The sequence below is a fragment of the Mycteria americana genome, chromosome 1, assembly GCF_035582795.1.
Source record: "Mycteria americana isolate JAX WOST 10 ecotype Jacksonville Zoo and Gardens chromosome 1, USCA_MyAme_1.0, whole genome shotgun sequence".
NCBI lineage: Eukaryota > Metazoa > Chordata > Aves > Ciconiiformes > Ciconiidae > Mycteria > Mycteria americana.
In genome coordinates, this window is record NC_134365.1 from 25,816,960 (window position 1) to 25,831,391 (window position 14,432).

The window sequence follows — 14,432 nt, forward strand, 5'->3', positions numbered from 1 at the left end:
GTTTGCTTTAAGGCTAATTTGGGGGAGTTTAAACATTAAGGCTATAATTAATGCAATTAAGATTTTTTTTTGTTAGAAATAAATTTTAGCAAAAACACCTATTCATGCCACTTGCTGAGGAGTCACGCTACTCAGAGAATCGCAGGTGAAAGTATGGGGGAGAGGAACCACACCATACCAGAGATTTGGGTCCTACATTTTCTTTCTCCTTCTTGGCCATGTAGTAGCAGTTCAACAGCACATACCATTGCTGAAGATGAGCTGACCGAAAACTCTAGTGCTATTACACTGATGGGTGAAATCAGAGCTGGGTTTCTATTCAATAGCAAAGATAAGAGGAACATGATATCAAGATCGCCACCTTTAACAATTGCACTCCACCATCTTTGAAGCTGTGATCTTAGAAACTGTGGTCTTAGAAAATAATGTGTGTTTTCTACCCAAAACACGTGCAGGGTACACACGCTCCTATATTTAACCACACGTTCTAGAGGCAGCAAAGGGATGTTGGGTAGCAGGCCCACATCAGGAGAATTTTTGCGTTGGGTTACTATTTCTGCAGTGGTTCAACAATGATTTCCATCAGTTTGATTGGTAGGTGAAGCTGAGAAAAGAATGTTGTCCTTGATTTCAGCGCTTTGTGAGATGGAGAAAGGGATCAAATTTACAGTTTGCATTGCCCTGCTGAACAACAAAAATCTGAGGTAGAAAAACTCACATTCTCATACAAAATATTTACTTTTCATATTGTGCATTTAGATTTTTCTCTGCGCTTTTCCTCCAGGTTGTTTCGGTGTTAGAAGGTGTGCTGTCTAAATTGTCAAGATACGATGAAGGCACTTTCTTCTCATCATTAGTTTCATTCACTGTAAGTGTTTGAATTCACAATGGTTCTGTTCTTCTTTCTGTGCATCATTATGAAATTCTGCACAATCTGTAGTAATAAGAACTTACTGTTTTATTTTTAATTTTCTAAAGGTGAAAGCAGCTGCAAAATATGTTGATGTTCCCGTAAGTACAACCCTCTTAATTTACTTTTTCTAGTGTTCATAATAATTCAAAAAATAGGGGGTTTGTTAGCTCACATTTTTTATTGTTGACATTTTGCTTTCCTACAGAGATTCATTATAGCTTTACACAGAGTATTTAAACAGCCACTACAACCCTCAGAGGGCATTTCATTTCCCTCAAGCAACGAGTAAGTCTCAAAGCAAAGCTTAGAAAGGTTATTCTCAATGCATTTTTTCAGTTGTCGAAGAGTGAGGATTGTAACTTAAGATACTCTTTTGTAGAGGTCTTCCCATCATTTGGCTAACTTGTTCAAATGTACAGGATAAGCAACAAGTAAAAGTGTCATACTTGAATATCCATTATTTATCGAGTTCTTAGTTCAGGACCCAGTCTTGCTTATTTAATCCCTTGCTTGCTAAATCTCTATTTGATTTACCATTGCTTATGCAATGTTTGTGTGGTATAAGTAAAAACTAAAAAGGGTAGCTGTTGGAACTCTTTAGACATAAAAGCAAAATTCAGCTATTAGAATCTTTTTATTAGAATATCATAGTAGAATATCTTTTCTTTAAAAAGCAAGAAGTTATCAAATATTGTCATTATCTCTGTCAATAATTATCCTTTGTTCTCTCACAAGTCTGTGTTCTCATCCCTTTTTAATGTCATTCTAAAGCAATCTTATTTTCCAAGCATAGCAAAAAATTACTAAAATTATTATATTAATGACCTTACAAGAAATAAAATTACAAATATAGAAGAACACCAGACATGCTAGACTGTATGGTGGTCAGAAATCCTTTCAGCAGTTCTATACTTAAAAATATAATATTTGCAAGCTTAAATTAATTTTTTTTTTAAATCCATGCATACTAAATAAAAGGAAAAATCTCTATTTCTGGAATTTGTTATTTTGCTATCTTTATATTTGCTTTATTCATAAGATAGCAAATTGTAACATTTCTGTTCAGAAGATGTTTTCAGAATTTTTTTCTTATTTGGTTATGTGTGGACTTTTTGTTGAATTGTATATATGCTCTCGTGTTTCATAAAAAAGAAAAAAAAGTAGGCCCAATCTTGCATTCAAAGGAATGACCTCATATCAAATCCAGTTAATTTAGAATACCTCTTGTTAATATATTGTGCTGTGGAGCTGCCCCAAAAGGTCCTTAGTGAGGCACTTAAAAGCCTAAAGAAAAAATTACTGAACAAACTAGAAATGTATTGACTTCTTTCAGGTAACATGAAAAACTCTCCAAATTACATAGAATATCTATGAGGAGGAGACATCAAAGTCTTTTACCATTGGCCTGGATATGTTGGCGTTGAAGTTAACGATAAAGATGAGACCCAAAAATACCTTTGCCACAAGCTCAGGGGAACGTTGTGAGTCAGGTCACACAGGGACACACTGCTCCGGAGAGAGGGGAAGGCAGAGCAGGGAGTCGGTTGCTGGAGCCCCGTTGTCTTTCTCACATTCACTGAATGGTGTTGCTTGGCCTGAAGAGATGACCAGATTATAGACAGGCTATCCGTATCCTTGCGTTTTTACAGCCCCTTTGCTTTTCAGCTATCCCACACACCTTTCCCACAGCCGAGGATGTGAACTGGACTCTGGTACTACAGTTGTAAACTACAGGTGTAAACTGTACTTCAGGGAGGCTGTGGATCTGACCAAGCAAACATTTTCCAAATTCTGGAGGACGTTTTTCCTGGGTTGAAGGAGTTTGGTCAGCTGGGGTTTGGTTTTGCTTCTTCACATTCTTCCCCTTTTTGTGAAGATGCAGTTGAGGCCAAGAAGAGCCATTACTGCCACAACTGACAGCAAGTGTCCAGTCTGAATAGGGTCTAAAATCACCACTTGTGGAAATTACAAATTCCACTTGCAAAAGGAGGCTGTAAGTCATCACGTTACAAGGTCATCTCCTGGGCTCACAACTGAAGTGAGAAGTGGAGAGGGGAGCGGCACAGGGTGAGGAATTTACGCTGAGCTCTTGGTCGTGTGATGGTAACCTAGCAAGCCTGCACTGAAGCTAATTAAATGCCTCGTGTGGCTGTATTTTGAACTGACATGGTTTAAAATGTCTTCTTGTCCCTCCTTACCATATAGCTGCATATATGGAAGTGACTTAAAGGTGACCACAGTAGGCCCTTTCTTTTGATATAGTTGCAAATATGTGCAAAATGGCACTTGGTTAGATGACTGCATTCTACCCCGTGCCCCACCTCCATTCGAGGATCTCACTGGGTCACCTTAGTGCTGTCCTTGGGGTCCCTGAAACAAAGTTGATCGCTTGGTGGATATGGGGCAGAAGGGGGGGGAGGGGGGAGAAAAAGGCCTTTGGGGTTTTTTTGAGTGTGTGAATTCAACAGTTTTTGATCTTTGATTACCAGGCTCAATATTTGTCAGAGAGGGAAAAATATGCTGGTTTATAGTGAAGTAAGAAGAAGCTAACTAGACAAAAGAGATGTTAGAATAAAATGAAGGTAGTACTGAGCAGAATGTTTTAGAGAGAGGATGAGAGGTAAAGGGGATAAAAAAGTTAAAAGGTAAGTAAAAATAGAAATAATAAAGAATTCAAAAGGAAGGAGGCCATTCTTGGATGATTCTTGGTCATTCTGAGGAAAAGGTTAATTCTATTAATATTGAGAGGGGATTTAGACATTAAATAGTTGGGCACGAAGAGGCACGTTCACCAGAAGGCATCCCTCAGCTTCTCAGGGCCAGGGTGGGAAATGTAGACACAGACAGGCAGTTCATTTGGCAGATGTGTTTGTAAAAATGTTGCTATCTACCTTTCCATTCATTAACCTTGCCAGAGAATTATGAATAACTCTATCCACAAAAAGACTTTCATCTTTTTTTTAAACCTGTTTAAGAACACATTCACCGTAAGCCTCCATTTTTCAGAATGCCCTTTATGAAGTGGGACGTACGCAGTCACAAGGAGCTCTCACTGCTTTCCCCAGCCATTGCGTATAGGGCTATATGGACACTGTGTGTCCATATGTTTTGGTAATTGAAACACCAACAGAAATACTAGGAACAATGCAAAATAACCCAGACTAAGAAGAGTAACAACAACGAAGGCTTATGATTTCCTAAAAATAATAATGAAAAAATCTAGTTGCTATTATGCTCTTTTTGTTGGTAATTGTCACAGTACGCTATGCTCTGAAGTGAGGGAAATTGTGGCTGCTGTGCACATGAAAGAAACCAAATGTTAGGAGGAAAATAATACAAACAGTACAAATATAAGTAGTACGTCAAGGATGCAATTTGTTCTCTTGTTAATGCTATGTTTTGATGTTTGAGAATTCAGGAGCTGATTTAGGTTACCATTTTTTTAAAAAACAACTCACCCAAATCCGCTATAACTCTTTGTTAGTTTCTCTTAAAGCCCAAGCAATCCTTAGGAGATGTAGAAGTACAACCTGTCTGATTTTTTTCTTTTTTTTTTCATGTTCTGTCCACAAAGCCAGTTAATTAATGAGAATAGGGAAAGAATGCAGTAGAATTAAGGGCAAATAGTGTATACTGTTAATCTCAAATGATTATTATTCCTCAATCATGTAGATGATTTCATTGTGTTCAGTTTCTCATCATGTAAGTCAGTTTTGCGCACAAATAATTGTGTCTCTAGCTGGTCATTTCTACACACATTTGCCTCATTTACAAATATAACCAGAGCAATTACTCATACAAATTGAGCATCCAGTTACATGCATATTTATATCCTGCTTTTTGTTCGGAAAGGTATGTTTAAATCCCTTTGTAGGAGCCAGTAATCTATGCCAGTCATGTAGAGGGCACAGAAGGAACCTAATCCTCCCTCACTTCATGTAGGCCACCTGTCATAGGGAGTGCAGGAGGCCATTTGAAGGACCCAGGGCTGACAGCAGTGCACAGCTCACACAATGCCAGCCCTCTCGCTCCGCTCTTGCCTTTATGCGGGGATCAAAGGTATGAAAAGGGGCCTCACACATGTGCCAGCATTTGACTTATGGGGTCCTGTAGAGGCCAAAGTAGGAACTCTGCCTCCTACCAGGCAGATACACATTGGGACCTTCCAGATACCTCCATTTCCAAATATCACACTTGTATTGCATGGCCTCATTTAGCTGGTTTTAAGAAGCAAACGACTTTTTCTGGGAAATCAGTGTTTATTCAGGTGTGGCCATACTGTGCCATTCATTTTTAAGCAGGATTTACTTGGAGACCTCTGTTTAAAAATAAAGAGCACAAAACAGCCATTATCCTCATGCTCAGGGCTTCTCCTGCCTTCCTCCTCCTCCTCCTCCTCCTCTGTATACCCCAACCGGGGAACTGGCCCTTCCCTATTCAGATCCATAAAAACAAGCTATTGCAGGATCGGAGGGAAAGCCCGGCATCATCTGTTTTAAGTCAGCAGTGTTTTTGAGATACCTCTTAAATGGAGATCAGAGGGATGGCTGCTAATCAGTGGGAAAGATCGTTATTTGGGGGAAAAAAGCATATTTTAATACCTGGTTGTGTCACGGTAACTAGCGTTTTGAAGACCTTTTGACTAGAGAATCAAGATCCTGGTGCAAACACTTGCACGCCTGTGTTGCCCCGTGAATGCAATGAAACTACACATATGTGAAAAAGTGTTTGCGTAAATGCTCGCAGAATCACAGCTTAAGTTCTGCATAACAGTTCTCAAAATACACACATTTAGCCTTTGCCAAGGTTGCTTTTTCATCTACAAGGAGATGTATTAGAGGCAGGAAAAATGCATTGTATTTTTTCATTTAAGCAAAATACTATTTTTCGTAACCATGTGAGAATAAAATGTTATCTTTATAATAGACTGATTATACAAATGATGCATCTTCCTGCCTGACTTATGTATTTTGATTTGTAAGAAATGAATGGAGCAAGGATCTTGTCATGAGTACGAGTAGTTTCTATTCCAAAAATATTTCAATGGTACTTTAATTCTGTCATTCCAAAGCCCAAGTGATGAACCTTGCAGTATTTAGAGGAGAAATTTCAGGCAGTGAAATTTTCCAACATGCTCTTTCATTTGGTGGTGGACACTGAATAAGGAGCTCCTGTGTTTCTCACAATAGCCCCCTCCAGCTCATCACTCCTTTTCATTTCATTGTTATATCCACGCTGTAGTTAAAACGTCTCCCTCCAGGATGCAGGGGAGGGGAAGGGGGTGGAGAGGAAAGCAAACACAAAATGGGATGAAGTTTGTTATTATATAGTTAGTCTCTAACATCTGTTCTCATCTTTGAAAAATGAATGCTTTGACAGCATAGCAACTAGGTAAAACTAGAATTTTTTCTTGGTAATACCAGGAATACAAGTTTGTTTAATACTCTGTGATGCTAAGAAATGTTCTGTGACAAATGCCAAAGTGAGAATAAACATAACTCGAGTATTTACAAATGGACACGGGTTTTACTGAGATTTGTGACAAACTGTTGCATTGCAAAAAGCTGTGCAGAAACTTAGGTGTAGCTCTCCTGTAGGGAAAGCCTAACATTAGTGGCAGTATTAAGCTTGCCACAAACCTTTCCGGAGCAAAGGAAAATATTATTTTTATTTGAACGCCTGGAAATCAAGGCAATGCAGCATTACTTTTGACTAGGTGCCTGAGGCAGATTTTGCCAGTGGGAGTGATGTGTGTCAATCATAATACAGCTTCTACATCATCTTGGAAACTGGAATAATGTCTTTTAAAATTTACCTCCTTGTTAAATAGACACTATGATAGTGTTTTCCTGTTTAAAGGGGGCAAGTTAAGCTGTTTCTTCTTTATCTGAATTTGTTGCTATGAAAAAGTGCCCGTCGATCTGGACCCACCTACCAGTGAATAGTAAAAGAGACAACCTGCACCTGTGGGATTAGGTGCAGCAGCAGGAAGTAAGAGCACTTGCAGTATATAATTAACAAGGATTTTTTTTTTTCCAAAACAGCATGTTCATCTTGCCAGGTTAACTAGTGATTAACCCTAAAAAAGAATGTGCTGAAGCCTACACCCTTGTTTAAACTCATTCACTCGCCAGTGTATTCAGTTACTTGTGTAACCAGCGACAAAGTAACCCTATTTACAACTCTTCATTTCCTGGTATTTTATTTGATGTCTTTGTGTTTCCAGTTTCTCCATTCATCTCTTTGTTTGGTTCTCTTTCATTTTCAGATAGGCAAAACATCTTGTCTGCTGTTCTGAATAAAACAAACCTACAATAACTTTTTATCTATCATATAAAAACACTTTTTTACTTGGGGAAGTTTTCAGACAGAATACCTTTTTTTATACTTATCCGGATAAATATAGCAGGTTAAATTCTTCTCCCAAAGATGTGCAAATAACTCTCTCCCATTAACTTCAGCAGATGTTCTGCCAGAGATTCAGAGGAGCAGAATTTTTTATTTTGGGTATAGAAGTGGAGACCGAGTTGCTTAAGTCTGTCTGATGTTAGTAATGAAATGCCCCCTGTGACAGTTACTTAACATATGTCTCAGGTTCTATTAGTTTGTCTTTTAAGGGACATCCAATTGCTTAATTGTTTGGTTTTTTATTCTATGCTAGCCTAGGATTTTTCTGAAGTTTACAAATCCAAAATAGTAGAGGAGTGATAGGATCACGTAATCAGAGGTTCCCATCTAATACATAATCCCTATTTAAAAAAAAAGTTAAAACATGAAATATATAGCATTAAGCCTGTTTTGATGCTTATAATAACTTTCTTTTCTTCTTGCACATGTTTAGAGAAAACAAATAAATTCAATGCATGCAATATGGAGAGATAATGAAGTATTTGATATGTTATTGGTTCATTCAATGTTTAATGTGTGTTTTGCCCACCATGAGCAGAGAAGGTTAGCTTGCAATGATTTTGGTGAGTTTTTAAAACAGAGAGTCATACTGTTGGAGTATTGATAACTTCCTTACCCAGACGTATTTCTACTGTAGGCAGACAGTGTTTAAAAGGAAAATTAATTTTTTTTTCCACAGCAATTTCAAAGATAATTATCCTGCACACATTAAAGAAGGATGAAGTGTTTTAAAGAACTGTAATTCTAATTGGTAAATGTCACCAGCTGTTGCAGTTACTCTTACTTGTGTATATTCTTTTAATGATTACACTCCTGTGCCACAAGCTACATGAAAATACATTCACTAGGTGTGAAATTCCCATATGTCACAGCTTCAAGACTAGGTAAACATCTCAAAGATAAGGGGAGAGTTAATGCTGATGGGAAATGTTATTTTTCTAGCTTTGACTGTCTGCAAGATGAACATTTTTTTATTGGACTTAGTAAAAGAAAAAATTACATGAATTGGAGAACCATTAGGTTTTAGCATTCAGCGGAAGATTCATTTTTACATTTAACATATATCTCCAAGAGCTGTAATCAGCCCTTCGTTTGTTAGATTATCTCCTTCACCCACCCCCCGAGATTTCAAAATATTTTTCCATTATGTCTCCAAGTTAAAACTAGTCCAAGTCCTATAAATTGCCTGGCAAGTTTTAGAAAGTACATAAGGTTTCAACGCTGGTTGTATTCTTTTCTGCCATCACAAATGAGTATACTAAGGGAATATGTGGAGCTTTCTGTTTTAAATCTCCTAAATCACTTTATGATTTAGTTTAATTTAAAAAATTTCTGTCACATTTTAATGAAGAAGGCACATTTTTATAAATGAAATCTATTGATTTCCGTGAACCATGTTTTGCAACAGAAAACTGTTTTATCTATTGTAATCTTACATTTTTATTTCTATGCTTAGGATCTGATTTACAATCAGATGTAAATATAAATGGTCCTGCTTTCCCCTTAAGAGTTTCACGTAGGCATGTATGTATGTGATAAGTTTTCGAAATGAGCTTTCATCGCCTCTGGAACGACCACTCTAAGTGTGTAGGAGACATTCCAGCTTTTCGGTGTGAGTTTTGGAGATGCTAGGAGTGTTAAACCAGGCCATCATTCTGCATTTAACTGTTACATTTAAGAAATGGAACTGCCATCGATGCACATGTGTAAATGAAAAAGAAAATCTTCTTATTTGGGGTCATATTCCTATACGTGTCCGTGGTAGATTTAGGAAAAAAGAGATGAAGCTCATGATCCAGGAGGTTTCATTCACTGCAGTTTTGAGGGGAGAATGCTCTCATCCTATTATTTTAATGGCAGTTTCTGGACAGGTATTAGTTTGAACATGTTGCACCTTTCCTTCCCTCTTGTGCTCAGACCTGTTTATATACTTTATAATATATCATATTTATAATATAATATCTTATATATTATATAAGATAATAAGGAATGAGAAAAATTAAAAGTTACCTACTTGTAGACTAGAAAGGAAGCCTTAATATAAAATTATATGTAAATATTTTAACTATATGAGCATGTTTATGCATACAGGCCTTTAAAATATGCTAAATATTTTACACGTACAGCTTTGTACGTATGCTGTTTTCAGACAATAACAGCTTCTGAGAAATGGAGATGAGTTATGCCTGGGAATTCAGGGACTGGGTATAGCTGCTTTCGTCCTCCTTCCCTAGAGCTGTTAATTTTTCTGTACAGAGTCGGTCTTAGCCAAATCTGAATCCTTTATAAATAGCTTGGTCCTAAGGCTTACTGTAAAGTATTATAAAACTTAGCCTTCTTTTGCACGCCATGAACTTTAAAAACTATTATTTGGGAGCAAGCGATACTTTTACAAACTTGCTCACACAGAGGGCATTTACAGAAGACTTTCCAAAGTGCTTATGTTCATTCTTGGTTCCTGTTAGAGAAAGGTGAACTCCTGACCAGCTCTGCAAATGCTGCCAGGAAAGGGGATGTTGCAGGCTGTTAGGGGCTTTAGTGTGGAACAACATTTTGTGGCTACAGAGGCCCAGAAGTCCCAGCTGGGCAGGAGAGAGCGGTATCAGCAACCACTCTGGCTGGTCTGACGTAGTATCACAGACACAGGACATATCTAGCCCGTCCCACGTTTGGGAGTGTGGTATGAAAATTATGCCTACTCTGCTATTCATACAGAACATAGGTCGGTACAAGAAGGGAATCATTTCATCCTTGCTGCTCCCCTATTTATCCTCTGAGCTGATTGTGCCAGTGCAACAGTTTCAGAAAAACAGGGGTACAGGTCTACCCTCATACTAACCTTTTTATGCTCTTGCTCTCAGGGAAATGTTTGTCCAACTTAGTCTGAGTTGGAATACACAAAATTCAGCTGTACATTGGAAGCAAATGTGAAGCAGTGCAAAAGGAACTGCATGCTTTTTTTAACCATTTTCTGAATGTGATAGCAGGATCTGGACCTTGAGGGTGGAGTAGCTATGAGAGCCTCACTAACAAAAAAGGGGAGAAAATGTCCAAGTTTGCCATTGACGTTACCAGAGCCAAGACTTCATTCCATTACATATGACAATGTAGGTTTATGACTCAAAGCATCCATAAGTTATAACTCTGAGAACTTTATTAATAGTGAACCTGCTGAACTTGGTAACTAACCCAGAATTCACAGCAGATTTAGTCAATACAGTTTATATGTGTGTGAACATTGTAACATAATCTCAGTTTTCATTATGTTTAAATATAACTTCTTACAAGTCTCAGTTGTTGAGTGGTCTATCTCTTCCCCTTCCCACTACTTTCTCCCCTTACTTTATGTCTCCACAGAAACCAGGGATGGATCTAGCAGATACCTACATTATGTTTGTTCGACAAAACCAGGATATACTTCGAGAAAAGGTCAATGAGGAAATGTACATAGAGAAGTTATTTGATGTAAGTAACTACCCTTGCAAAGCTTTCTGGTATCACTACTACATCAGAAGGGATAAGCTGCATTTTGATGATATTCAACAAGCCGTTCAGATGTTCTTCCCTGTTGATCATGTTTTCTTTTGCTTTTCATTTACCATCTTCAGCTGTCAAGGGTGGCCTTTCTTTAAACATTTTCTGCATGAAACTTGTAAGTGCTAGAAGGTATAAATAAAATTGGCAGAAGATTATTATTTGAAATAGTCTTTTTTCCACTGTGAGTAGTCCAACTTTATTCCATCTTTTGATTTTGAATGTGTTAATGGAGAGAACTGGATTGGTGTGGTTCGTGGACTCCATTGCAGACCTAATTTCCCTAAATAAAGAACTTTTACATATCACTGCCTGCTCGTATACAGAAAGAGGCCAGTTATGCCAGGTACATCTACAGGTTTGACTGGTACTTTCATGGAATGACTTTTAGAATTTTGTTTTATGGATTTTTAGTTTAAGACTTATAATTTCTTAAAGTTGACCAAACATTTATTGAATTGTCAAACTCATTTTCAAAATTCTAATCCCACTTCTGCAAGTTCAAAGTAATCCTCTTCCTCATCCTCAAGGCCTACACATCACTAGCCAGCCTGTATCTTCGCAATAATTTCCCTCAGCTTCAGTACTGGCTTCTGCAGCCTCCCTCCACTCATTCCTTTGCCCTGATTCTTCCTCTTTTTGTTAGAAAATATCATCTACTCTACCAAAATTTTCTTCATACAAGGCTCTCCTGTAAGGCCACTAGCAACATTTGCGGGCATATCTCTGCTCATTCAAGTTCTGACCACTAATTTGTGTCTAGTGTGTCCCTTTCTGAACTGTGTGAAGGAGAAGCTGTAGGCAGCTGAAATTGCACCTTCTGTATAAATTCAAAGCACTACACATGTAAAATATGTCTAAAATAAAAGTTATTTTATTATAAACCTGGATCAATTTACATAACAATGATGTCAGTCACTTATAATAATGTAGGAATTTGAGCAGGGAAAGAAGTAATCTCTGGCACTGTGAAATGCAATTTATTACAAAACAAATTCTGGAACATAGTACAGACTTTGAAATGTATTTATTTGTGTGTCATCTCCTAAGTATTTTAGAAAGCTTTGCTGGCAGTTTCGTTTAATTATGCAAGTTACAGCAAATGTTTTCATAACAGCAATTCACAGCCTTTACTGTGACACTACAGTTGTGGCAGTCACAGAAGGTCCCATAACATAGACTCTCAGCCATGGTATGTCATGTCAGTGTTTGTTGTTTGTTAGACTGGGTGGTCAAAATGAGACTTATCTCTCAGATTTTATATTTCCAGACACTCCCAGGCTGCTTTAGAAAAAAAAGTATCATCTGTTTTAATAAGCTAAGTGCTAATATGTGTGAAAAGAATGATTTTATAAAAGCTTTGATGCCCTGCAGGGGTAGAAAAATTATCATCCATCCAGCTGGCACCTTCACAAAGTACTAAAACCATATTAGCAACTTCTGCTTCAGTTTGCTTTTGCACTGAATCTGCAAGCATATGTTTCATTTTCAAGATTCTATTTTTTGTTTTTCTTTGGGGTTATTTTTGCTTATGTTGTAATTTTCTGAATGTTAATAAAATTACGTGCCTAAGGCCAAGTCTAACTCTCACTGGAGAGACCACATTGACTCTGATGATGTAGTGGGATTGGACCAAGCCTTAGGCTATGTCCATAGCAGTAAACTGGCCAGGGCCCGGGCACAGGCCTGAGAACTAGCAAGTGATCATCCGTACCGTACGTCACCAGCATGGTTCCTGGCGTGATTTCGGGTTACCCCAACTAGCACTAACCCAAGGACAGAGCCTCAGTGCGATTGGGTTAGCATGGGTCGAGGACCTCTTCCAAGTTTGGTTTCAGCAATCAAGCTTTTCAGCACAAGAAACAGCTCTTGTATGGATGCAAGCCATGGCATAGCACTTGCCTTTGAGACACAAAACCATTCCTGTCCTCTTTTAGTCAGTAGTATGCATTGTATGCTGTCATGGCCAATGCTTGTAGCTGTAAGGAAAGGAAAACGATGTACACGATAAGCATTCTGTGTATCAAATATCTATTTGTATCTTTTATTTTTCTTCATATATGGTGGTATCGCATTTCTACATAACATCACACTAGGAGATGTAACCAATTGGACAGAATCAGATAAATGCACTAACAAATATGTAAGCTCATAGCTTGCAGAAATTTAAAACAAAGGCACGTCACTTTGTTAACTCCCCTTTTCTGAGATTAATTCAGGTTTAGAACAGTATGACTGAGCAAGATTTTGCCCATGAGTTTTGGAAGGGGTTTTTAAATTAGTGATATAACAAAACCTAGCTACTGTTCATAAACTCAATTCTATCAAGTTATATTTCAACAGAAAGAATAAAATATGTTCAAGTTTTTATGTAAATATACTTCAAGCCATTCGACTGGCTACAGTTGTAGATCACTGTTAATTTCCCCTTAAAATACATTGTATTTCTGTCAGATAAGAAATCATCAGCCAAGCGAAATAGGAAAAGCATATGTCTGTGTTTCAGCCAGGGAAACACCTGATCCAGAATAACAAAAAAAACCAGGCTGTTCTGTATGCTAGAAGTGATAGTTATAAATACAGACAAGATCAGGCCTCAGACACTATTTTAATCCAAAAAATGTGTACTTACAAACTACTTATGCACAGATTTCATTGACTTGATTCAGGGCTGCTATATACTGCCAGCTATTACAGTGACCAACAGAACGGGATGTCTATCATATGAAGTAATGTATGAAGAGGATCGTTTCAATTGAAGAATAGTATTGATACAAGTAGAAATGTCTGCCAGTGGGTCACAAATACCTTAAGGCTAGAAGTTGGAAAATTTTCTGTCTATCTGAGAAGTCTCAAGCTAGGGAGAAGACAAAAAATGTGCATTGTTCTATGGTGGTGCTTGATAAGCCTGGAAAAGCACCACCATGCTATACAAAAGGTGAAAAATCAGGAGACTGGAATTTAAGCTTGAGATATGAATCCTTACGTATGGGAGAGGCTCAGATCTCCAGGGGAGTTTGAAAGAAGAGTGGGCTGCTAGTTTTTTCTGCACCATTTTTAAACCATTTAAATCATGCTGTGCTTCAATACCTCTGCTGATCATGCAGCAGAACCAAGATGGGGTTTTTTTCCTTCCTTTTCTCTGAATAACTTGGCTTCTGGGTGCATTTCATTCTTCACCTCCTCCGGAAAGGGTATAGACAGCATGCAGAACAGTATGGCGTGGTGCTCATGGTAGCACAGGTCTCTACAAGGTCAGTGTGCCATCTTCTTGTTCTCAAACTTAACCACCAGATTGGGAGTCACAGTTTTTTGCTTGGTCTGTTTGTCAGAGTCACTTAGGACTTTTTGTCTTCCTTTGGGGTGTGGGACATGATCTTCCTAAGATCAGTTGGGAATTTTACCTGTCAAATTCCATCCTGTCACAGGAACTCAGGACATTTATCTCTTACTCTCATGCTGTAGAAGCTTATAGTTGTGGGGTTTTGCTTGTTTGCTTGTTTGTTTGTTTGGTTGGTTTTAATACTGCAGGTCTTAAAGAGCACTAGAAAGGTTTTCTAATGTGTTGTACATGTGG

General features: G+C 37.9%; 1 protein-coding gene across 9 annotated transcripts in view; it reads left to right on the plus strand.

The window, feature by feature from the left end:
• The window catches only part of CADPS2 (calcium dependent secretion activator 2), a 321,285-nt gene that overhangs the window by 287,650 nt on the left and 19,203 nt on the right, over positions 1-14,432 (plus strand). For all 9 annotated transcript variants that reach the window (XM_075491545.1, XM_075491547.1, XM_075491553.1 and 6 more), the window contains 3 exons: positions 785-868; positions 979-1,011; positions 10,679-10,786. In XM_075491545.1, coding sequence (XP_075347660.1) covers positions 785-868; positions 979-1,011; positions 10,679-10,786 — 225 coding nt within the window. The remainder of the gene's footprint in view (positions 1-784; positions 869-978; positions 1,012-10,678; positions 10,787-14,432) is intronic.